Raw genomic sequence first — 25,892 nt, 5'->3', positions numbered from 1 at the left:
CCTCAAGCCCCTACACCTCCGCACTGGCAACCATGCACTCCTCAAAATGTGCAGACCATCCACTTGCTCTAACGCCAAGAAGATGGCGATATGGACCAAAGAAAGTAGCCCTGCGCGGAGGAGGACTAACAGGTGAAGCCACTTCCAAGACTTAGGAACCACAGAAGGAAGCGAAGGCAGGCGCCAACTAAGCGAAGGCTAAGGGAAAAGGAAAAACCTAGAAAGCAAAGGCAACTGAAAGCGATGGCTCAGATGGGGATGGGGGAGCCTTCACCTACCCCCCTTATATAGCCAGTGAACCGGCGCTTCAACTTCCGCGCCCAACGGTCGCATCCGCTCCGCAACATGTCGGTTCCAGAGCCGTCGCAACCAATCAGAAGACAGCACATCATATGGGATAGGTCTGACATGGCGTGTCCCAGGGGGAAAGGAGGGAAGCCTCCACCCGCGTATAAGCCTCTACAGCTCAACAATCACGAAATGAAGTTGAGGAACAAGGCCCGCCTACATTAGACCATGCCCTCAAGGGGGGAACTGTTGGGACATGAATATGAGCCATGGATGTCTAAGCGCAACACAACAAAAGGGACTAACGATTAACCAATTGTTGGAGTGATGTGCAGGACGGTGAGCCAGAGACCTTCGTTCCTGCACCTTCGCCCGGTGAAGGTCAATGGGCCACAGCGAAGGCCGGTCAGGATGGCCCGAGGTGGAGCCTCTTACAGTATCAGTGAAGGCCATGACCTAGGTAGCAAGACAGGAACTCAGGCGAGAGTTTCTTGGGCGGAGGTCACAGAAGGCTCACGAGGACCTCCGCCGGGAAGGAAGAAGCTCCCAGAGGCGATGCAATGCTGTGCCATTGGCCGTCTGCAAGCCCACAAGAGTGGCCCAAGAAGCAGAGGCAGTTCGGGATGAGAGTACCTAGATTACCCCTAGCAGTTTGTATTGGCAAGGGGATATTTCAAAAATGTGCCTTAGCTGCCTTAGGGCAAGAATGTAAAGTAGGAAAGTGGCCAACAGTCAACTATAAAAGGGGGCCTTGAACTCTGTGTAAGGGGTTTGGTGAATATATTTATGAAACCCTAATTCTGCCTAGGCCCACTTACCATCTTTGTAACCGTCGCCCAGGGCACCCAGCTGGGCGAAGGTCCCTCCACGTCCTATTTGGTGGAAACTCGGTTTTCCAATAGAGCTAATAAAAGATACAATAAGCACAAGAGTTTCAACTTAACCGAGAGAGAAAATCCGTAGTAGATGATAAGAATAAAATTTAAAAAATCAAAATTTAGTTCATGACTTCATAAGATACATGATTCAACAAGATCCACCATGATTAATGGTAAGGTTTCAAAGTAATTGCATATCTAAAATATATAGAGGTTCCATGTAAAGGAAAAATATGGATACATATATAAAAAATGTATATTAGTTGTTTGAAAAAAATAGTATTAATAAGTTTATGATAACTAGATATAGACGATAGAGTATATATTATGTCTATTATGTTAGAAATAGAAAACATATAATTTAATATAAGTAATTATTTATTAGTCAAACGTACTCGCTCCATTTCAAATTAGAAGATGTTTTGAGTTTTGTAAATACATAGTTTTTGCTTTACACTTAGATATATTGTCTAGAGTATGGGTTGCTGGACTAGTATATATAATAAGAACACCTGAATTTTAGCACCTATTAATTACTACTATTAAACAGAGGGAGTACAAAACCGAGTAGTGAAGACAATTCGCACTTCCTCATGCCTCTATTTCTACTCTTCTCTTACATCTAGATTGACTTGTTACATCTAGATTGACTTGAAAAATCGTTTACTAGTTTGTTCCATTTCCATTGGTATTCGCACGACGAAAAGGGGGGGAAAATGGTCACCCATTTATTTATATAGGTAGATTCCTAAAGGTTGTGTCTTTTTTTTTTCGAAGGAGACTTATATTAAATCTTGGCATGATATATCTCCAAATTATATATAAAAATCTGAAATAAAAACAAATATTCTATCAAGATTTTTTCATCGTCTTCTTCCTCAATGGCTTCCCTCAAACGTCAGAGCCAAAGGACAATCCTTATGCCGAATCCAACGACCAATCCGAAAACATTGCGGACATGCCGCAAGATCAAACACTTCGGAACCAGTCCAACATCTAAATCGCTGAAAGAATATCAGCAGTTGCATCATCGGGTACGACATAGGCCGCAGATTCATCACCTCGAGACCTTGAATTTCTCTCCGCAACGATCGACGATGAGATCGATGACCCGAAGTCGCTGTCCTCGTAGGGGCTCCGAGAAGCACCCCTCCCCTTGCAGATAAAGGTCATAAATTGGCCGCTTGCCGATGAAATCGATGGTGCAACGGCGATCTCGTCGTAGAAATCACCGAAGTCATCGCAGGAAATACGATCCAGACCGGAAATCATCTTATTTTATTGAAAGATTTATTGGACTAAACCCTAAGCAACTAGATAAAAAAACTGTGGGAAAAAAATAGGTCCCCTTCTTGTCCCCGTCAGACGTACGAGTGAAAGAAAAAGGAGAGGGGCCCTAGAAGCGGCGGCAGCGACCGCGTCTTTCGTGGTGGCGACTTCCGTAAAGGCTACGTTAAGGTTGTGTGTCTGACTTAGATGAGTATTTTTGAATTGTCAGATGCATATGCATGGGGCATATTCTAGCCTAGAGCTGTAATCTAAAAGAAAAAAAAATTGAAGCTAATATACAATAGCGGATCCGCTTCAGCAGCGACGGCAGCAGCTCAAGCGAACAAGAGCAGCTCAGACAAGTTCTTGGCTGCCTAGAGGCCGCCATCAGAGATACGAGTGAGCTCGTCGTGTTCTTGAGTGGATGCCCTCGCCAGTGCCGCCAGCCCTACAGCATGTACCTGATTCTGGACCATGGCATGTTCGGTCGCCAAATGGAGATGGCAAGAATCATGGAATTCCTGTTGCAAGAAGAGGTTCCCATCGATGGAAACCCAGGTGTCCTGCCCATTGTTAGCCCGAGGAGGATAGGGAAGAGCACCCTAATTGAGCACGCTTGCAACCACGAAAGAGTGCGTGACCACTTCTCTCAGATCATGTGTTTCAGACAATGTGGTGCAAGAGATGACAGGACAGTGGCAACTCTAAGTGACTGTGATGTAATCAAGCATCGTAGCCGTGCCAATGGAGAAGCAAGGATATTGGTGATAATCGAACTAATCGGTGGCATGGATGAAGATGTCTGGAGGAAATTGTAGTCTGATTGCAAACAGCATGTTGCAGGTGGAAGTAAAATTATTGTCGCTAGGTTTGGAACAACGCAACCGCTGGAAGTAAAATTCATCACACCAGAAGAGTACTGGTACTTCTTCAAGGTGCGTACGTTTGGTAGCATGGACACACAAGACCACCCGAAACTGGCGTCAATGGCCATGGACTTGGCGCATGAGATGCACGGGTCGTTCTTGGCCGCAACCGTTTTGACAGGGCTACTGAAAGCCAATTTCGACGCCCGTTTCTGGAGCATGGCTCTTGCAAGCGTGAAAAAGTTCAAGCGGCTCAATAACACCTTGCTCCACGGAGAGAAATGCGCTGATTTCTGGCAGGGTTTGCAGCGGGTATATGTCCGAAGAGTAAACAGGACGTCTCCTGAATATCTGGTGATTCTTCATGACTATGAAACAGGTTTTGTTCAGGACAAGGCTCAAAACGAAGGCCCCCAGATGAGTATTCGAGATCTCTTGTTTGGTAGCAACAATGTTACACCTCGTAGGAGGATGGAAGTTGTCGCATGGAGATCACATATACCACCACACTACAACTACATGTGGGACTGTGAGGTGCGGAGGCCACAGCGAATGGTCTCCTGCTCCAGGAGGAAGAGAATTCAACAGATTCAGATATGATCGTCTTATTGTTGTCTCTCATGACTTCGATTCAGAGGTAGAACAAAATAAGATGTACTCTCTCCGTTTCTCTTTCCTGCTTTTCCATTTCGGCTTCTGTGGTGTCTGAAATAGTGTGCTTGTGCCATTTGTTTAGTAGTTAACGTCTTTTGTCAGAAAAATTTAAAAGTAGTCTCTCAAGATATCGGTTTCTGTGAAGGTTTGACGACGGAACCATCACAGCTTGGCTTTGATCTTTGGCCGTCTGCTCTTGATGGTCTCAGCATCGGAAGATATCGTCAAGCGTATGGTACCCTCTGTACATCTCCTTCCTCATCTGGTTGAGTTGCCGGAGGATGGCCTGGTTCGTGACGTGCCGCTGCTCTGCCTCCTCTACGATGACGTGAACCCAAAGGAGAAGCCTCTCAAGGCTGCTCAGAGTCTTCCTCCGACATTGCCGCCGTCGAGAACTTGTCGATCAGGAAAGACATGGATCTCCTGGTAAGGTCGCTCAACACTGCAGAGATGAACATCGCCATATTGGGACGGAAACCTCACCAGGAGTTAAGGGTAGCACTTAGCAGTAAGCTCCTCACCACCTGCTACAAAGGTAGAGTTGGTCCCTGATGGCTCCTGACTCCTGAGGGGTCTTCCAATACAATGTTTCAAAGGTAGAGTTGGTGTCGAATTCCAAGTCAAGACCGAGAGAAGAGAAGGCATACACTTCTCTTTGCGTGTATATACAATTCAGTTATTAAGAGATAAGAGGTGAACAGAGTATGTCTGTCGCAATCGTTCTTCTCCAACAAAACAGGTTACTGCCACTCTTTGTATTGGTCTATTGGACAAACAAAGTAGACTGGTTTGTGTCTTTTTAGCGTGTCAAAAACGTCATGTATATTAATTATTACTACTATTAGATTGAGGGAGTCCAAAACCAACTAGTGAAGATAATTCGCACTGCCGCATGCCTTTATTTCTCCTCTTCTCCTGCATTGACTAGAAAATTCGTTTACTACATGTTGCTTCTTTTTTTCAAGATAATGGAAAGAGGTTTCCGGCTTCATCCTCTTTGAAGAGGATTAAGACCAACTTATTACAACTCAACGCATCAAAGCAAGTAAAGTTTTTAAGACAAAATCAAATCAAGACTCAATTCCAAACGACGAAGGCCATCCATGGAGTGCAGAGTCCACTGCTGCAGTGTGCCATCGAACTTTAGAAGTTCTGACTAGATGAAAATATTTTTGAATTATCAGATATAAATGGTATGGGCATATGCTAGTGATCAGAAGTCAGCAGCGAACCTGCGGGAGAAAATTAAGCCACTCGACTGCTGCTGCCGTGAGGTTGTTGTTGCTCCAGTTTCGTTGGATATGGATATGGTGCTCTGATTTGGATGCTTGGTGATGTGGCTCTTCTGAATCAATGTTCTAAACAGAGTACTTTACAATGGAGGCGGCTGAGAACAAGCTGCACAAGGCCGCCGGCTCCCTGCCTCCCTCCGATCCGAGGATTACAATTACACAAGCAAGCAGCAAGTAGGAGCAGCATAAAACAATTCGAGTTCGAGTACTAGCTAATAACGTTCACCCTTTCTTGGTCTTGGGCTTGGAGAACAATCCGCCGAGGCTGAACCCGCCGTTGCCGCCGCTCTCTTCCGGAGCGGCGGCGGCGGCTTTCTTCGGCGCCGGGGCGGCGGCCTTGCCCGCCACCTTGTTCAGGATGGGGTCCGTCTCCAGCAGCTGCTCCTCCTTGTACAGCGCGCCGAAGATGGTGTCGAATAGGCCCTTCTCCTCCTGCTGCTTAGCCGCCGACGCCGCCGTGACGACCTTGGTCGCGGCGGGGACGTGCGCCGTGGAGGAGGGCCGTGCGCGGCGGCCGACCAGACTCGTCGCCCTGGCCGCCGGCGATGCCACGGCCGGCGCGACCGTGCCGAAGCCTACTGATGCCATGGCTGCGGGAGTAGGTGTACGTGTGTGTGGCTGCGCCGCGCTGCGTGTACGGGGGGCCAAGGATTCTTGTGGTTCTTTTCAGGCTTGCCGGCTCTTGTATTTGGCCCGGAACCGGAACCGGAAGCTCGTGGCGTCCACAAGCGGCTTATCCACAGGCCGCTGCACAGTTCAGCACTTCAGCTCAGTGTGATGTGATCTTAACGAACGGTATGGTGCTCGCTGTAGTTTGTGGGTATGAATATCCGTTCGATATTGGCATCTTTTTACAGCCAAATGCAGCCAACAACCCGACATTGGATTTTATGTCGCCGGGTGCAAGCATGTTCATCTTTGAGCTGCATGTTCAAAAGATAGTACTTGTAATTTTGCAGTTTTAATAGGTTTTTTATGCAAAAGAAAAAAAAATGTAGTAAGTGCATACTGCGGCGGATCTAGGAAATATTTCAGGGGGCTGAACTGCTGCTCGATCTTAAGTCTCAGTCCCCCTACACTATATAACTTTGTCTAAAAATTCATGTAGGCTCCACAGGAATTCCACTGTTCCAGTATAGGTAGGGGGGCTTGAGCCCCCGCCCCACCGTTGGATCCGCCCCTGAGTGCATATGGGTTGATGTTGGGCTATAGAAGGGGGTCATGTAGCCCATGGGACAATGTTCAAATCAAAATGTTATTAGATATAAATTATAAAATTTTAGATTTTGTTGAGCTCTATATTTTTTTTATATAAACTTTATCTCCATCTGTGCTTACTAGTCTATCGACCCATGCTCTCGCATAGGCTAGAATTTTAAAAGTTGTATTATTAATATATATTTATTGATTAATAAAAAAGTACTTATATTATTGTTTACTTTCTACGAAATAGACATAATAGATATTTTATAGTCTATATCTAATGATTAAAAAACTTATTAATTATTTTTTGCAAGGGACTGACTTATATATATTTTTCATGCATATTCATATTTTTACTTTGCATAACACCTTGTTTATTTTAACATGCAATTAGTTTGCAACCCTGCCATTAACAATCGTGACCCTTGTTGCATCACATATATTAAGTCATGAATCTGAATTTTGACTTTTAACTTTATTTTTATTGACTGCTACAATTTTTTTTCTCAAGTTAAAACTCTTGTGCTTATTATATCTTTTACTAACTCACATCTTGAACTATTTTAAAATAAGGATTTTAGGTCGTATAGTACATTCCTAAATACTACAATAGCATATGCAGTCATTTGAAACTTGCACCATGTCACCTAAGTGACAGAGCTTGAAATGAGATATCGGATGGGGGCAATAGTGCTAATCTCAAGAGAATTTTAAATCCTATTAGGCCTTCTAATCATCGAATTACTCTAGAGTAATGTTAAAGGGCCAAAAATATATAGCCATCAGTAGTCTCTCATAATTCTTAAGATGATTGAATTTTCCTATCAAGAAATTATACGTGCAGTTATGGTTATACTATCAATATAGATGTGTTAAACATTTAGTTAAAATATATAAATATAGATAAAGTAACAACCTATATAAATTATGTCATGGTTACTAATATGGTTTTTTAAAGTGTTAGCATCATTAGTATATTAACAATAACATATAAATTTATCGCTCATGTTATACTGACACAATAGGTATGCTTACATTAATCAAATCTTAATATATTAATATTAATAGAAGTGGGTAATGTACAGACATCTACCTGCTCTATGGTTATTTAAACAATTTTTAATGGAAGATATTGATTATCTTTTAGATGTATATTTGAGAGGATATTTAATTTTCTTGGTAATGAGATGAAAATTGGGTTACATAAATTATTTATTGTAATAGGAGTACGTGGGTAATTAGATGTAAATTTAGGTCTACTTTAGATCATGTTTCTTAATGGCATACATGGAAAGCTTAAATATAGACTCATGAGTTATTTTATGTTGTTTTATGTAATTGCAGAGGTGGGTAATTATTTAGAAAATTGAATAGATCCAATAGCTATTATTATCAATGGTGATTAGGTTATAACGAATTGGTGGTCAAATGTTTTAGATTTTTGTAAGAAATTTCTAGGATCTATCATTTATTTTTCTAATGTGTCTCGTGAAGACTAACGTAAAGACTCCATTAAAGACCACAAGTTAGTATTTCTAGTATTTATCTTTTTTAGCGTGACATGCATTTAGTTTAAACGTAATCATAAGATATATAAACTCTTATTGCATAACTTTGTGTGACTTCACAAATTATAGTTTAGCTTTCGATTTTAACCAAGTTGTACAATATTTCCACATGTTAAATAGAAACTCTAGCGTTTTTTATTTTTTATTCAAAATTTATTTTTATTAAAAAGAGTTTAGATCTTAGTAATATTTTTCCCACATGGTAATTAAGAAACTCAGAGTGTGCTCTAGCACTGAACTTGTTGAATTTTATTATATCACAGAATTATATGTGCGTAGTATTATTTTATATATCATATAGCGCTAAAAATTTCATTACTAATATTGATATGACATAATGTTTCAGTTACAATGTATAAAGTTTTTAAAACAACTTATGAAATTCATTATTAGGGAGTACTATTATAATTTAAAGGGAATTGTCGGTGTTATGTTATTTCTATGTGGTTTGTCAATTAAACATTTTTCATGCTTATAAGCTATTAAAATAAATATTTATCCTAATGTATATATGTTTACTTGGTATACATGGTCAAACATAGCATTATGGTTATTTAATTATATAGTTGTAGAAGTTTGTAATTTAGAAATATATATGTCTCGTATATACATGGTCAAACATAGCTTTGTGATTATTTAATTTCATAGTTGTAGAAATTTATAATTTAGAAATATATATATGTCTCATACTTTATGAATATTGATTTTTTTTGTAATAGCATATATTAGTATTTACATATAGATTTGAGAGAGCTGGGTAATTTAGATGCAATGTGAGAGGGTTTTGTGAATTATGTTTCATAATGACAAAATAGGTAATTTAGATACAAATTTAGGGGTTATTTTGAATTATTTTTCATAATGACATGCGTGGGTAATTTATATACAAATTTAGGTGGTTATTTTGAATTATCTCTCATAATGGCAGAGGTGGGTAATTTATATGCAAAATTAGCGGGTTATTTTATATATTTTTTATAATGGCAGAGGTGGGTAATTTTTTATAAATTACAATAGATCCAATGGCTATTATCGGAGATGATGATTAGAGTCTACCAAATTAAAGGCCAGATGTTTCTGATTATTGTGAGAATTTCTAGGGTTTATCTTTTTTCCTAGCGCGTCTGGTGAGAGTTAACGTGGTGCCTCCGTTGGAGCCTCCAATTAGTAATAGTAAGTTTACTTGGTATACATGGTCAAATATAGCATTATGGTTATTTAATTATACAGTTGTAAAAGTTTGTAATTTAGAAATATATATGTCCCGTATATACATGGCCAAACATAGCTTTGTGATTATTTAATTTTATAGTTGTAGAAATTTATAATTTAGAAATATATGTCTCATACTTTATGAATATTGATTTTTTTGTAATAGCAAATATTAGTATTTACATATAGATTTGAGAGAGCTGGGTAATTTAGATGCAATGTGAGACGGCTTTGTGAATTATGTTTCATAATGACAAAATGGGTAATTTAGATATAAATTTAGGGGGTTATTTTGAATTATTTTTCATAATGACATGCGTGGGTAATTTATATACAAATTTAGGAGGTTATTTTGAATTATCTCTCATAATGGCAGAGGTGGGTAATTTATATGCAAAATTAGAGGGTTACTTTATATATTTTTCATAATGGCGGAGGTGGGTAATTTTTTTTATAAATTACAATAGATCCAATGGCTATTATCAGAGACGATGATTAGAGTCTACTAAATTAAAGGCCAGATGCTTCTGACTTTTGTGAGAATTTCTAGGATTTATCTTTTTTTCCTAGCGCGTCTGGTGAGAGTTAACGTGATGCCTCGTTGGAGCCTCCCGATGTTTCTGATTATTGTGAGAATTTCTCGGATTTATCTTTTTTTTTAACGCGTCTGGTGAGAGTTAACGTGATGCCTCCGTTGGAGCCTCTAATTAATAATAGTAAGATTTAAGAAAGTTACATTTTCATCTTAGTGAATTGATACATCAAAAGTGATTTATTCACATGCTAAAAAAAGCGATTTATTCACACCCCTGCCTAAGTAGCATCTAAAAAATCACAACTTTTCACATAGCCTAATATGAAGATAAAACTTATATGAAATTTCTATTGCTCAAGGACATCTACGTCTTTGAAGGGCACAACATTCTTTCATTTGAAGCCAAAATAATTGATAAAATCTTTAGTTCTATATTTGTATTTCTGAACATTATATCTATTATTTCAGCAGCACGGTTGCTTTAAAAGAAAAGGCCGTGAACTGCAAAGTTGAATCTTTCGACAAGTCCTACAATTTTTTCTTCATCCGAGATTGAGAAAAAAAAAAGTTATGATTTTTTAAGAAGCTCTATGCATAAAAGGAAATACTTTTGATTCAAATGGTTGCATATGAAATTCCGCAAATTGAATTGGTGCAATTTTTCATGCCATTTCAATTGGAAATAAGGGTCCAATAAGGATACAATTTTATATTTTTTATTTTGGTAATTTTTTTAGAAAACAAATTGAAAATAAAAAATAAAAAATATGAGGCAGTTTTATGGGCCGTGAAGGGCTGCAGGCCCACATCGCATTTCGTCTTCGCGCAAAAGCTCATCGTGTCCATTTCGATCGGAACCCTAGCTGCTGTCATCGTGCTGGCCGTTCCGCGATCCGCCGGCGGCATCCGTCAGCAGCGCCACTGCGCCCCTGTTGCTGGTCAATCCGGTGTGGTAGCTTCGCACCCCCCTCTCATTTCATCTTCCTTGGGTTCTGGGCTCTCGTTTTTCTTGGATCTTAGATTGACCCGATCCCCTGATTGCTTGCTCTCTGTTGCTTTTCTTGAAGTGAGCTGCAACTATGGCCGCGGATGCTGCGCCGACCAATATGCAGAAGGAGCAGGTGTGCGCCTTCTTTGCAGATTACCTTGCCCGAGTTCAAATTATATCTTTGCTGTACACGGTGATCTGAGGAAACGAGGATTTTCTTATTTCGCTCAAACGAACAAGCATGCCAAATAGTTGGTTTGAGCAAGTAAATTTGTACCTTAAGATCGACTTGTCACCTTGTGCTGCCTAGATTTGTCACCCTGTAATAAACTAAGAGGAAAGCATGACTATGATTTTTAAGAAATAAAGTATACGAGTTGAGAATGATGCTTGGGGAGGTGAATTTTACATGACTTCCATGAGAAACCCTGATACTGATGCACTGTGTGATGATTTGGGTGATTTTGAAAGGGGAACAAAATAAATTGAACTATGATATTGCTTAGACAGTTACACTTATTTACTTTATATGTTATACTGATACTGTAGAGAATGTTTTTCTTTTTCATATTTGCCTTTCCATCGAGTAGCATTGCACACTGACCAAATAACTGCACAGCTTATACTAGTCCATTTTTTCAAGAGAAAAAAATATTTCTGCACTAAGGAATTTTTTGTAGATGATGGTTTCAATTGGTGATGTCTAAGAACAAGTAGGATTTGTAGCAATTAGTGTGACCATTGATCTCCAAAGTTTTCTGATATTCAGTTTCAAATTTGTTTTACTTGAGATGCTTTATTGTACCTTTTCCTCTGGTTGCTTCTTCTACATGTAAACAATTGCATTCAGATTTTTAATTATTAATTGAAGCTTTTCTGAGATCATTCATTTTATGCGTCTCAATAGATGTTTGGATTGGCGGAGAAAGAGATGGAGTATAGGGTTGACCTTTTCAATCGGTGAGTGATATTTCTTTGATTCTATCTTAAACTATATCAGGAGCTTTGAGCTTTGATGCAGCAGCTGAAGTTCAGTTTTCTATTTATACCACTGGAATTTGTCTTGTATGTGACATTGTCTTTTGTTCTTAAATCAAATCATATTCGAAGTCATTGCAGGAAGCAGCATTACACTTTGAACTCTAGAATGGATAAATTTATGTCTGCCAGTTTATCTGATATTCCATCTTTGTTTCACTATTACAGGCTTACACATACATGTTTTGACAAGTGCATCGAGAAGAGGTACACCTGAATTTAGCATGTATTTTTTCATTATCCCTTACGTTTCTCTAAATTGCTGTTACATCTGCATCTTTCCTTTTTTTTTTTGGTATTAGCATTTGTATATGTGAAGTACATCAGATCAATGTTATATGTGCTTCTGTTAACCCATGTGTGGTATGAAGATTTGCTGATAAGCAAGTGACGTAACTGCACAAGTAATTAAGTGGGCACCTTCTTGATGTATTAGCCTGTTTTCGCACCCCTAGTGTTGTGTTGTCCATAGTAGCTGCCTTTTGCTGGGTGTGTTGGTTTGGCTGAAGTTTGTTGGCTCACGTTGGTGACCATTAGTTTTATGTTTTGCGCACTAGCAAAAAGTGAAGGGGCCCTATGCTCTGTTACTGTCTAGTTGTTATATCTGCATCATTTGCTACCACCGTTAAACACTTGCTTGCGTAAACTCTGTAATTTCATTGCTACAAGTAATGAAATTTGGGTGTGCCCTGGTGTGGAGTGTGTGACATGAAGATAATCATATGATACATTTAAACTATTTAAGACAACTATAGCACCTCCCAGTATTAAAGTTTGCTTTCTTGGATTCATTGCCATGGTGTCATTAAATACACGAACTCATGAATTATATGTGATTGATTTAGATTGTACTCACTGTATCTCTAGGCACAAAGATGCTGAGCTCAATATGGGTGAGAACAGCTGGATTGATCGATGTGTTTCCAAGTATTGGCAGGCAAGTTTGTTTCTGTGTTCTTGGTCCATTCCATATTGAATGTTCATCTTGTTTTCAGCAGTTTTATAGCTTTTATCAGTGAAAAAAGATAATTTGTTTACAATGAATGAACTAGCTTAAAATGTGAAATGCTGAATTTGGAGACATCTATATAGTATTGCACTTTTGTGCTTGTTACTGGGACACATATTTTAGCACCAAGGAGTATTGATCTTTATAGACTAGTGCTATGGGAAAAAGACAACCTCATTAGTTCTTGGTTTCTACATCAAAATAATTTTTTATTGTTTCTTTGCTTTAGCCTGGTGCAAGCGGTAGAGTCTTACCGCCTGTGACCGGAAGGTCGCGGGTTCGAGTCGCGGTCTTCTCGCATTGCACAGGCGAGGGTAAGGCTTGCCACTGACACCCTTTCCCAGACCCCGCACAGAGCGGGAGCTCTCTGCACTGGGTACACCCCCTTTTTTCTTTGCTTCAGCCTCAAAAGGTACTGCTCTCTTTTCCTTTGGGATTCATGTCTAAGAAGCTAATAAATTTGGTTATATATAATTTTCCATGTTCTAGCTATGGCATCATATGTTTGAACTGCACTTGTTTGCATGGATCTAGTATTTACTGTGCCTTCATATTTATTGGAGCATAAAATAGCTCAGATTGGATGCCTAAGGCTCCCTGTCTCACTTTGCTTTAGTCTATACCAATGCAGAAACTAGAATTACCCACAATGACATTCAATTAGCATTCACTTTCCCCTCAATTCAGTTGAGTTCTCACTGTCCTTTCCATATTACTTCTCCAGGTGACTAATCTAGTCGGACAGCTTCTTGGAAATCAGCCTAAAATGTGAACTGAGCTGAAATTTTGTTTGTGGTGTATTTCTTCAATTTTAGTTCTAGGGTTTGATGGATTACTAGGCCAACTAGTTATACGTGATAAGTTCGAGAGAGAAATTACATCTCAAATTATTAGCATTGTATTGTTCGGACATGATGGAGAAACCTACTTGTGAGGCTTTTGATACAAAATTCTACATCCACATTTTGTTTGAGCTCCCGAATTCTACTTTTATCAGCACATATGTGCAACCTCACTGAAAATATAAGCTACTCCCTCCACTCACAAATAGGAGACCTTATATGATTGTTGTTTTTAAGTCAAACATTACAAGGTGGTGTGGGCTTTGCCCCTGGGGGGCGGAGGCCCTATCGTCATGTTCATGGGCTAGGATAGCTTGTCGTTCTCCTGGGCTGAGATTAGCAGAATGTCCTGTTCGTTATGAAGCCGTCTCGTTTATTACCAAACAAAAGTGAAAAAAATGCCACTGTGCACAACAAAACTACATTGGGATACACCAACAGGTGTCAAACAACACCGCACTTCCAGAGCCTTAAACTTCCAGAGCGTTAGATGTCAGTGTGCATGAGTCCGGGCGTGTGAATCCTTTTGGCACCATATAACATCCAAAAAAAGACAAATGTGTTACTTCTAGCACATTGTCACGCAAACACTTGACTGGAAGCAAAACAAAGCAGGATTGCAGAGAGTTTTGGTGCGACTGGAAGTCCGAACAAGGAACGTCTGTCTCTTAGGCTTAATCCCCAGCGGCAAAAGCTCGCCTTTCTGTTTACTTTGCACGGTAACGACAGCACACACGGCACAAGCAACCTCCTCTTCACATGCGTCGTTAGGCTAGCTGCATGCCAATGCAGCTCCTCTCTCGCCAACCTTTGCCAGGAAAGCCTGATGCCAGTGTCATCAGCCGACAGTCCGACACCAATCTTTCTCAGACAGCACGCAGCACACCACACCAGCAGCACCGATGGCGGGCGACGGACGTGCTCCCACCGGCCGCCGCGTCGTGATGTTCCCGTTCCCGTTCGGGAGCCACACCACGCAGATGCTCCAGCTCGGGGAGCTCCTCCGCGCGCGGGGGCTGGGCGTCACCGTGCTCCACACCGACTTCAACGCGCCGGACCCGACGTGCCACCCGGAGATCACCTTCGTGTCCATCCGCGAGTCCCTCCCCGCCGACGTTATCACCAGCCCCGACATGGTGGAGCAGATGATCGGGCTCAACGCCGCCTGCGAGGCGCCGTTCCAAGCGGCCCTCGCCAAGGAGCTGCTGGCGCGTGGTACTACTACCGGTGGCCAGCAGGGGCCGCGCGAGGTCGCCTGCGTGGTGGTCGACGGGCAGTGGTACAAGATGCTGGGCGCGGCCACGCGTGTCGCCGTCCCCGCGCTCGCGCTTCGCGCCGATGGCGCTGCCACGTTCCTCAGCATGCTCGACACCCCGCGCCTCGTCGCCGACGGCTACCTCCCCATCAAAGGCACGTTCTTCGATCTCCGTGGAAGACACTCTGTAATCTTTGTGCCACCGACTGGTAATAGTGTTTACTTTCTTGCATGCATGCAGAAGAGCGGCTGGACGAGGTGGTGCCGGGCCTGGAGCCGCTCCGCGTGCGCGACCTGATCCGCCTGGACGGCAGCGACGACGAGACGGTGCTCCGTTTCATCACCTCCAACGCCGAGGCCGTGCGGGCGTCGTCGGCGGGCGTGGTGCTGAACACATTCGAGGGCATCGAGGGCCGCGAGCTGGCCAAGATCCGGCGCGAGCTGTCCGGCTGCCCGGCCTTCGCGGTGGGGCCGCTGCACCTGCAGGCGTCCCCGGCGGCAGCCGTGGGGGCAGGGCGAGGGCAGTTCCAGCACGCGCCGGACTGCAGCTGCCTGGCGTGGCTGGACGCGCGGCCGCCGCGCTCCGTGCTGTACGTCAGCATGGGCAGCATGGCGCGCGTGGACCGCGCCGTGTTCGAGGAGACGGCGTGGGCGCTGGCGGCCAGCGGCGTGCCGTTCCTGTGGGTCCTCCGCCGTGGCTCCGTCATCCGTGGCGGCGCCGGCGCGGACGCGGACGCGGACGCGGAGGACGAGGTGCCTCCGGTCCCGGAGGAGCTCCGCGAGACGGTGAGGCACAGGGGCAAGATCGTGGCGTGGGCGCCGCAGAGGGAGGTCCTGGCGCACCCGGCGGTGGGTGGGTTCTGGACGCACTGCGGCTGGAACTCCATGGTGGAGGCCATCTCCGAGGGGGTGCCCATGCTCGTGCAGCCGTGCTTCGCGGAGCAGATCGTGAACGCGAGGTACGTGACGCACCAGTGGGGCGTCGGGTTCGAGGTCGGGAAGCCGCTCGAGAGGACAGCCATGGCGAGGATGATCAGAAGGCTGATGGCTGGGGAACTGGGCCCGCATCAGGGGCCGAGGGAGAGGGCTCGGCTTCTGATGACGCAGGCGAAGCAGTGTGTTGCTGAGGGAGGAGCAGCTAGTTTGGCTCTCGATGGTCTGGTGGAGTACATTTCCTCGCTTTGATCGATCAGCTTTCAGGTTTGAGCATGAGGAGGACGCTCTGAATAATGAACTGCATGTCATGTCCTGATTTATCTATGTATAATAAGGATCTGCCTTTGAGTGATATACCGCTACATGGACGACGACATCCCGCGATGGGTGGCGCGATTGGAAACCACGCGACCCTTCTTCCTCCTTGCCTGCACCGCCCTTGTCCCGCTTTTGCTCGCACATGCTGCCTCACGCACCCCTCTTCCGCCACCTCCTCCATCGATCTTCCATCACCCGCAGCTGATGGCTCCCGCCGCCTCACCCACCTTCCACCGCTGCCCGCCTCGACCTTGTCCTCCCCCAATCACACGGTTGCCGACAACCACTTCGGGATAACGTCCTCACCGCCAGCCCCACCCAGCCGCCATCTCCCACCGCCCCCGGCGTACGGCGCCCCTGTTTCTCGCCCCACCCATCTCCCACCGTCCACAAACCCTCTTCTGCACCCACAAATGAGCGAACCCCTCTTGGAACCCTAACCACCGGCCTTAGGCAACTCTTCTTCCTCTCCGGTAGGGTGCGGATGGGTCGCGAGAGTGCACGAATGCGCGACCCATTGCGTGTTTAAGTTTGCCAAAGGGAAGCTTTGTGGAGATGTTCGCTTGCTGTACACGAATGATGCTGGGGGTTTCGCTGATCCCTGTGCTTCAGAACCACACGCCTCGTGAGGCATCCTGAAAGGCTTCACATGTCGTTCAGGAATCAGGACTCACCATTAACATGTCCAAAACTAAAATTGTTCCCATAAGATGCGAGAACATCTCTATGGACAGCAGTGGACAGCATTTTGATTGACTTCCCTGGCAAATACTCCTTCTGTTCCTGAATAAATAGATTTCTGAAGTTGTCTTAAGTCAAAAAATTTAAACTTTAACCGAATTTGTAGAAAAAACATCAAGATTTATGATATCAAACTAATATCATTAGATGTACCATGGAATATATTTTCATAATATGCTTATTTTATATCATAGATGTTGTTACTCTTTTTTTTATAAAGTTAGTCAACTTAAAAAGTTCGACTGACATGGATTCTAAGAATTGATTTATTTGGGGACAGAGGGAGTATTTGGGATGACCCATGCTGACCATGAATACGAGACTCCTGTGAAACGTACACGTGCAACCTCTAACAGAAGATCGGCCGCAGATTGCCGAGCTAGAAAGGAAGGTTGCTTTCCTCGGCCAATAAGACAGAGAGAACCTCTAAAATCAGATGCTCTTCAGCTCTTGGACAGCAGGTTGCGTGAGGTGATGAGCATGTCGGTAATGAACTTACTGTATTTTGGGATTGAGATTGGGATACCAGGCCTTGGATTCGACCAGGAGCTCGCTAACGAAGTAGAGCGCTCGTGTCGTGGCACCTTCTGCTTCTGGCCTATCTTGGGCTCTTGGCCCACTTCACCTCGAATCCAAGGCCCGTCAAGCTAATTACATACCTTTACGCTCTGTAGGCTCGTCAAGTAACACATTTCGCAATCGCATAGCCCTAGTCCAATTGGTAAAATTCGATCTAGCGCAACAACACACCAACAATCACACTGATTCAACACAGATTATGCCAAATAAAAAAAAGGATAACTGAGTTCAGCATCAAGCAGTTTGCCATGGTTGAAACATATTTTCTCAGTTAAAAATGTTGAGTCACCAACCAAAATGGAGCAACGAACATTCGACCAAGCAGCCAACTCCACTACAATTCTCGGTCATCAAAGCAACTTTTGGCACACCAGCATCTCAAAACAAAACAAGAGTAATAACTGTATTGCACATACAATGATACAATAAAGCACCCAGTGCCAAATCACTGATCCAGCACACACAAAGCACTGTTAGCATACTTAGGCAAACTGCATGCTTCTGCCTCGATGGGATGTCCTAGCTTTGTAAATAACAGAGGAATCAGGACCTTCATATGAACTCCTCATGTTTGCGGTGAGGACTTTATGTCGTCATTCAACGCTCTTTTCCCCACGCCTTTGCGTTCGGAGTTGGTGGCAGCTCTGTTATCCTCATCGGCCTCCTCAACAGTAAGGGATCCAGTGCTCATCAGTTCCTTAACCTTGTGGTACTCATCGTAGTGGGCACGGCGATGCTCCTTGAAACTCAATCTTGTTGTGTCAGCTTCTGGGTCTACATGGAACCAAACATATCACAGTATGTCCAATTGTATTACAAAAAGACACTGCTGAAACATCTGGGAACAGTGCAATGCTAATTGTGTACTACGACAGCAGTGAACAAGTAATAGTAGATCACACTTTATAATGATATAATGACATGGTATTTAACATTTGTTCGTGCCATATATGTACCTTGGGTTCTAAGATGAAATCTGTCTTGCTTAAGGAACAGCAAGAACAATGAGGTTTGCCTTGTCCAATGCTAGGAAATTGAGAATGTGTCTAATTAATTGGATCAGTTATGAACTTAAGGAAGCTAGAGCAGAATGGAGTTGCATTGTTTCACTAGTGGAAATAAATGAAAGTGTGAACTACTCTGCCAACCAAACATCAAACTGCCCATCTTTAGCTAGGACATACATAATAATCAAGACTGATTTTTTAAACTTTTCTTGTTCACAGAGGAAGAAATAATTATGTTATCTTAATTTGACCCGTTACCAAAACGAATAAGAGAACAAATATGAGCACGGTCCTGTAACCAGAATAATAAAATTGTAGCAGCTGGGCAAGAAGTTTACCATCATCTTGTTCTATGGCATCTGCATCATCATCTGACAATCCCCAACCGTCATCCTTTGAATTGCTATTGCTTGAAGAAGCCACACCATTTAAGGCTGTTAAGATAGCTTCAGCCTGGACAGTCTCATCAAGACATTTGTCGAAAGGACGTGTTGGCGACAGTGACCCTAGAAGACAAGAAGTGAGCCAAATAATCATGCGCACACTAGGGAGTACTTAAAGTGGTCAGATATAGTATGATGCAGGTGGCAAGATGTCTACCATCATCATCTATCATAGGGTGATATGGTGTCTTTGGCTCTGTTATCTTCTGCCTCACCGGTTTGTTTGACTCAATTTCATACAAATTGTCCTCATTCCACTTCACACGGCGAGAGCTACAGGAAAAGGGTCCAAGCATCATCAGAAGCTAAATCAAGAAAATGGCCACAAGAATATGGACCTATCACATATGTGATACATGTAACAAGAGAGATGCACATTTCTGAAGTCATTCCTTCAGAGTGCCATCACAAGAAACAGAGTCAATTGATGTTTTTTTTTCATTTTTAAGACAAGACATTTTACATATTGTCTCTACTGACCCTTCCAATTTTGAGATGCAAGGTTCCGAAACCAATCAAAATCAATGCAAGTAGTGCCAATAAAAAAAAAAAGCAATGTCTGTATACATGATGAAAAGCAATGTTCCTTCAATCATCTCAGTTCTTAACTCTCAAATATTCGTCACACAATAACCAAATGAGCACTATTTAGTATTGGAAATGAAATAAATTAATTTCAAATAAAAACATGAGTTCACGCATTCAAGTGAATACTACCATTTGTTTTCATGAAATGCAACTGATTTCATCAATAAAGACTTTGACAACAAAGTGTATTGGAATTGGATATAACAACCAGGCTGTACCAAAGTTATAACACAAAGTCCCTCAATTTCACAATATTTGTCAACCTCGCCATCCACAAAGGCAAGGGAAGCACCAAACATAACAAAAAATATTAGCGAGTAGCTTATATACCCATTTTAAATATTCTTTCGCAATACTTAGGATGGGGTAGAACACAGAAACATCTCAATAAGAATACAATACAATATTATTCCGAAGTGTATAAACATTTTGAAATGATATGGTCCATGGGTCATATACATGCAAATTCTGTTAGCACTTAATTTATATCTTAATCTCCCTGTATGTCCAATGTAAACTGTAACACTGGTACAATATAGTAGTAGGAGTGAAGTAGGTAGTCCTTAGACAAAAGTGCTGCATTGCTTAATAGATTATGAGAAGAGAAAAAAAGGTTTAGCGTGTCAGATTTCAGCATAGAAATGATAAATATACCATAGGCCTTTTTTTATAATAAATACAGCAGGGGAGGCCCCCACTGTTAGGATTTTATTAAAAGAAAAGTAAAACTACTGTACAGAAGTGCAAAGAACACAAGAAGGGGAAACTATGCCATAGGCCTTATAAGACATTTTTTCTGATCCATTGCTTACAAATTGCTAAGTTCAAACATGAGTACTAGCTGAGACTGAATAGGTAGAGAGTTACAAATGAATGGGTCTTGTTTATATGCATCAGACTCCATAAACTGTTTGTAACAGAAATTCAGAGATGGAGAAACTGGGAGTACTGACCTCATGCTTGAAGTGCTTTAATTTCACACTAATGAAAAGTGAATGGTGCTCGCACAATCTTTACACAAAATCTGCTGATGTAAGGTAAATCATTAGTCCATTACACTAATTCTTCAATTTTTTTTTTCATTAGCTCAAGTTTTCATTCAAGAATAAATGAAATTATATAATAATATCAGAAAGTAAGATAGAGTTTCAAGTTGGATATAACATATGAGCTGACAATGGCGTTTGTATGAACCAAGGAAAGAATGCACAGCCATTTTCCCACATCTATTCATTTGATATTGTCAAATGTTGATGATCCATAATTGATTCATTGTAATAATAAATCAATAAGAGAACGCTCTGTGCATGACAATTACAGCTGAACCAGGAGTACGTAAAGTATACATCGAGGGAACACATTAGGCATATGAAAGGTCACTGATGTAAGTGATGCTGCCTACGGAGGTACAAAGAAAACTCAGCTGGAAGATCTCTGAATGTACAGTTGTTGCAAAATTAGTCAGATTGGTGAAAATAGTAAACCATACTATGTTAACACATAAGTGAGTAAACAACCATATCCTTCCGTTCTTGATATTAAACATACAAAGAGCCATATCCCACATATGTGTGTGTTTTGCTGTATAAAGAATTTGTATACAGTTATAACATTATGGCATGCACTTATAAATTTCAAATAGCTGGTGCCCTGTCCTTGTATACAATAGAACACGTGCCTGGTCTTTCTGATGTATGCTATAGTAACCATATCACAATGGCCTCTTATATGAACAAGCTAGATAGATCGCACAGAAAGTGTAACAGAAAATAGCTACCATAACTCTTCATAAATTGCAATAGATCAGTGAACAATGAAAGGTGCATGTTCATGTGAAAGAGAGAGCAAAACGTGACTAACTGAATATAGAACACACATATGGTTGTGAAGTGTATTGTTTTAAGCCAGTTTTACTACAGAAAAGGGTACGGAAATAATCTTTTAATAAGAAAATAGAATGGGTTCTAACTCGCATGGACACTATGGGATAACTCAAGTTTCTCTAATCTATTCACTTTGTAAATTGAGCAAGATAGATTCATTAATGTTGCTAGATAAGACTATAAATGTTCAGTGGCATAGAATTTTTCGATCCACACAAACCAGTGCCGTGGATTCATGCACATCTGATAACAACAAATGGCTTCTTTCTAATTAACAAAAATAGCAATATGTGTAAGGATGAAGAATCCTTTCCCCCCTTTTGTTCCCTCAACAGATAAATTGTTCTTAGCCAGAATGATTGGCCTAGTGCACCGGATTTGGGCAATACAAGGAACCATTTGCAGCAACCTATGGCCAGTTTCATGGAAAAATATGCAGCTATCAACCAAACGTACATTACTATCAGTCCACCAATAGCACCATAAAGGCATTAACACCCCCACCTAGCTGGCTTGGCTAGTAATGCTCAATTATCTTTTCCACCATTGATCATATCTGCAAGTATACTTACAGCAATTGTGGTGTACAAAAGAACTACCACACTAATATAAGCAAGATCATGTGCAAGTTTGGGACGATAAACAGAATATTGTGCAGTGGTAAATTGACTCGCCTGTCGATATCACTCAACTTGAGCATTGCAGATTGTTTAATATTATGCGCAAATTGCAGATGGGCTCTTATTCAAGTTGTGCTATGATTCCAGGATATGTTGCCCACTTCAGTCAGAGCTTCTTAGTATGCCCACCCCTCCTAACAGGCCAATGCTTCTTCAACTGAGATGAATTTTGCTTGAGCATGGTCACATGGGTAAAGCTATTGCAGCTTATGGGAATTTGAACAAATGTAACCAACACTGCCAAGTTGGGAATCATATCAACAATTTTTAGTCAAAGACGCCTAGGTGGCAATTTGTCTTAAGATTATTGCAATCTGTGTCCATTTTTACAAGTCCATCCAACTGATTGGATATATGAGATTAAAGAGCAATATGTGCAGAGCAAGAGCAGGGGCGGACCCAACAAAGGACATGGTTGTACACATGTACGCCGATATTTTTTTATTTTTTTTTGCAAAAGAACGAAATTAGGAGGCATAATGATACATGCATACACTTGCAATTAGATCAGATCCGATTATAAAAAAAAGCCAGAATAGCTTAGGTTACTCTTCGGGTGCTCGGCTTCGCACAGAAGGAAGGGAATACAAGGGGCGGGCATACCTTGTTGGTGCTCGTTGCCGGAGAAGGGCCCGACGAAGACCTGGGAACCTCGCGTAGGGCGGCGGCGGTAACTGAGTCGTCGCCGAGGGAGAGAGCACGCGGGGAAACGGCGGGGAAGGTGGGGAGAAGGCACCCACACGGCACGGGCTCCTGGAACCTGGACCGTTCCTTTTTCTTCGAACAATATATATTCTTTTGTAATTTCCTTGTTGACTGTCCGCATACATTGCTACAGTCAGTAGGACAGGACTGTCCCTAATTTACAATTTTGTACTCTCTCCGTCCACAAAAGAATGCAATTCTAGAACAGTGATATCAAGTTTAGCCAATTATAAATAAAAAATATAAATATTTATAATATAAAATAAATATCATTAGATTAGTTACAAAATGTATTTTCATAATAAATAGATTTGGAGCCATAAATGTGAATATTATTTATTAGAAACTTATCAAATGTGAAGCACTTAAACTGGCACGTATACCATAGTTGTATCCTTTTGAGGACAAAGGTAGTATTAAAAAATTATATACATAATGGCCCCGTTCAATGAAAAAATAAGTCGAAATACGATTTCGGCTGATTTGTCGTAAGAGAAAAATACAGTTTTAATTAAAAAACAAACTAAAAAAGATGAATTATAAGATAAACGAACAGGTCAATGATATATAACGTGGTTCGTGGAATATTGGGGGTGTTCGCTTCACTGTTGCGACTTTAATATGAAGCGAACACCTCAATTAACTTCTACGTAACCCTTAGGGCCGTTGGATCCTGTCACTTTGGAATTGGAATGTACTTTATAGTCTGCACTGTTTGGCTTGGAATTTATCGTTCCACAGCTTTGCAAAATCTACATATAAACCTATCTTAGATTTATAGGATGAGAGAGAGAAAAATAATTCTATAAATCTTCATAGTTCATACTATATTTGTACTCTACAACTTATAACACACTCTTCAACTCGTTTTCCTACGGCAGAAGTACAACACATAAGTATCTCTCTCGTATATACAATAATATATAAATATATTTCATATACAACCATATTAGCTTAATTAACCTGTGTTTAAATTATGATTATAAAATAAATTTAATTCAAGGATCCAAATGGGGCAGTGATTTACAGTTAGAAAGATACGACCATTTAATTAACGATTAGAAAGATACGACCATTAGCAACTTTGCATCTAGCTGCCATTATTTTTCCATAAATGGGTGTCGGGACTTGAGAGTGAATTTGACTCTAAAAGTTAAAATTTACAACTTTGGTCTATACAAAATCTATTCACCCTCTGAATGGTTCAAACCCTGGAACTAAAAAGATCACATTAAGTTCAAGTATTGAGGGCCATCAAGTTAGGGGGTGTTTGGTTTCCCGGACTAAATTTTAGTCCATGTCACATCGGACGTTCGGATGCTATTTAGGAGAACTAAATATGAGTTAATTATAAAACTAATTACACAGATGAAGACTAATTTACGAGACGAATTTATTAAGCCTAATTAATCCGCCATTAGCACATATTTACTGTAGCACCACATTGTCAAATCATAGACTAATTAGGCTTAAAAAATTCGTCTCGCAAATTAGCCACAATCTGTGCAATTAGTTATTTTTTTCATCTATATTTAATACTTCATACATGTGTCCAAACATCCGATGGGACAGGGACTAAAATTTTCTTGTAGGAACCAAACACCCCCTTAAACATGTCCTTACGCCTCGTTTAGATTGCAAAAAAAGTGAACCCGATAAATAGTACAACTTTCGTCTTATTTGGCAAATATTGTCCAATCGTGGACCAACTAGGCTCAAAAGATTCATCTCGTGATTTTCAACTAAACTGTGTAATTAGTTATTTTTTTACCTACATTTAATACTCCATGCAAGCGGCTAAAAATTGATGTGATGGAGAGAGAGTGAAAAAACTTGGAATTTGGATGGCATCTAAACAAGGCCTTAGTTAAGTCACTCTCAGAAGATCACATTAAGTTCAACTCTAGCAGGGCCCTACTTAAGTCTTCAGAACCAAATTTGAGGGACAAAGCCAAAATAAAAAACAAGCTCTAGCAGAGCCTCTACCAGAGCCTCAAATTTGAGGGGCCCTCAATCCCCCTCCCACCCCTCATTCCTAGGGGCCATGGAGCAAGCCCTCAAATGATGGTTGCGGTCGTTTCCTGTCCCGCCTACTCGCAAAACTGTGCCCGCCCATCCGCCTCCAACGCCTGTTTGCCTCCTTCTCCATCCTCGACAAGGCCCTCCCTTGGTGTGGCTCCCCTGGTGAGTCCCGCCCCAGGCTCTCTTCCTCGTCGAAGCCATCCTAGGCTCCCTTCCCCACGGTGGCGTCTTCCCTAGTGGATCTCCCTCATATGACACCCTATTGACGACCTCGCTCACTGGTGAGACGGTCCCTTGAGTGCGACTCCCCTACGCTGCTCCTTAGCGAGGCCTGCCCCTTGGCCGGCGACACCTGTCCCCGGCTCTTCTCCTTCCCTAAACTACTATCTCGGCCCCTTTTCCCCAGCAAGCCCCTCCCATTCCCTACTCTTCTCTCGGACTCCTCTTCCCAGCGAGCCCCTCCCATTCCCCAGCGCACTCCTTTAGAGGATGGAAAGAATAGAGAATGATGAGCGGGTCTCTTGTGTCAGTTTCTATCAAAAAGATGTGAGGACTGATTTGAGGGCTCCTGCTAGAGCATATGCAAAAAAAAAAAATTATGTCCTAAGAGATGAGGGAAGCCCTCGGATCAAAAGTAGCGGCCCTGATTTGAAGGCTCATGCTCTAGTTACTCTAACATATTAGCAAGATAAGGACAAGTTGCACGCAATTAAGAAGATAAGAACAACCTAAAACAATAGGAGTTTAACACTTTTTCCGTGTTGCAATAAAATGTACAAAAAAAAAAAAAAAAAAAAAACTGTGCCGAACTATCCTTTAGCGTTGGGTGGAGGGATGGGCAGCCGAGGTTCTTGAAAGCTATATCTGGCCCCAATCTTTTGACCAAGCATCGACATAAAAGCAGTTGCCCACTTGTTCAGTGTTGCGTCAAAGTCAACACTCTTTTTTTAGGCACAAAACTCAATAATTGAGCCTCGTATGTACACATATATACTCTGTGGTGGCTATGAGGAACGCCATGGATGGATAAGCAAGCTAAGCACCACTAAGAGTATTTACTTGCGAGTTTTGGAGGTTGTGATGGAGACGGAGG

General features: G+C 41.9%; 4 protein-coding genes and 1 pseudogene across 6 annotated transcripts; 3 read left to right on the top strand and 2 right to left on the bottom strand.

The window, feature by feature from the left end:
• Positions 1–2,047: 2,047 nt before the first annotated feature.
• On the top strand, positions 2,048–3,901 carry LOC136543626 (disease resistance protein RGA2-like; annotated as a pseudogene).
• A 1,211-nt stretch (positions 3,902–5,112) lies between these two features.
• On the bottom strand, positions 5,113–5,972 carry LOC136545574 (uncharacterized). Its single transcript, XM_066537580.1, has one exon. It carries the CDS (start codon positions 5,833–5,835, stop codon positions 5,470–5,472), a length of 366 nt encoding a protein of 121 aa, XP_066393677.1. The 5' UTR covers positions 5,836–5,972; the 3' UTR covers positions 5,113–5,469.
• Positions 5,973–10,555: 4,583 nt separating this feature from the next.
• Positions 10,556–13,773, top strand: LOC136545572 (mitochondrial import inner membrane translocase subunit TIM10-like). Of its 2 annotated transcripts, XR_010781093.1 has the most exons (7): positions 10,556–10,712; positions 10,833–10,886; positions 11,661–11,713; positions 11,960–11,998; positions 12,659–12,728; positions 13,030–13,212; positions 13,525–13,773. XR_010781093.1 is itself a non-coding variant. In XM_066537579.1 (6 exons), exons 2-6 carry the CDS (start codon positions 10,845–10,847, stop codon positions 13,570–13,572), a joined length of 252 nt encoding a protein of 83 aa, XP_066393676.1. In that variant the 5' UTR covers positions 10,556–10,712; positions 10,833–10,844; the 3' UTR covers positions 13,573–13,773. The 2 variants fall into 2 exon arrangements, 1 of the variants encoding a protein (XP_066393676.1); XM_066537579.1 differs by lacking the exon at positions 13,030–13,212.
• Positions 13,774–13,910: 137 nt separating this feature from the next.
• On the top strand, positions 13,911–16,214 carry LOC136545571 (DIMBOA UDP-glucosyltransferase BX8-like). Its single transcript, XM_066537578.1, has 2 exons — positions 13,911–15,052; positions 15,139–16,214. The coding sequence occupies exons 1-2, from the start codon at positions 14,545–14,547 to the stop codon at positions 16,080–16,082; spliced, it is 1,452 nt and encodes a 483-aa protein (XP_066393675.1). The 5' UTR covers positions 13,911–14,544; the 3' UTR covers positions 16,083–16,214.
• Positions 16,215–17,707: 1,493 nt separating this feature from the next.
• LOC136545570 (protein phosphatase inhibitor 2-like) lies at positions 17,708–22,830 on the bottom strand. Of its 2 annotated transcripts, none has more exons than XM_066537577.1 (5): positions 22,067–22,467; positions 20,463–20,533; positions 19,079–19,194; positions 18,817–18,984; positions 17,708–18,245 (listed from the first exon to the last, which is right to left on the bottom strand). In XM_066537577.1, the coding sequence occupies exons 2-5, from the start codon at positions 20,465–20,467 to the stop codon at positions 18,037–18,039; spliced, it is 498 nt and encodes a 165-aa protein (XP_066393674.1). In that variant the 5' UTR covers positions 20,468–20,533; positions 22,067–22,467; the 3' UTR covers positions 17,708–18,036. The 2 variants fall into 2 exon arrangements, with proteins under 2 accessions (XP_066393674.1, XP_066393673.1); XM_066537576.1 differs by lacking the exon at positions 22,067–22,467 and adding an exon at positions 22,676–22,830 and having other exon boundaries at positions 17,709–18,245.
• Positions 22,831–25,892: the final 3,062 nt, after the last annotated feature.

This window comes from Miscanthus floridulus, chromosome 3 (genome assembly GCF_019320115.1).
Source record: "Miscanthus floridulus cultivar M001 chromosome 3, ASM1932011v1, whole genome shotgun sequence".
Classification (NCBI taxonomy): Eukaryota; Viridiplantae; Streptophyta; class Magnoliopsida; order Poales; family Poaceae; genus Miscanthus; species Miscanthus floridulus.
The sequence above is the reverse complement of the archived record's forward strand: the minus strand, read 5'-3'. Positions and strand labels throughout refer to the sequence as shown.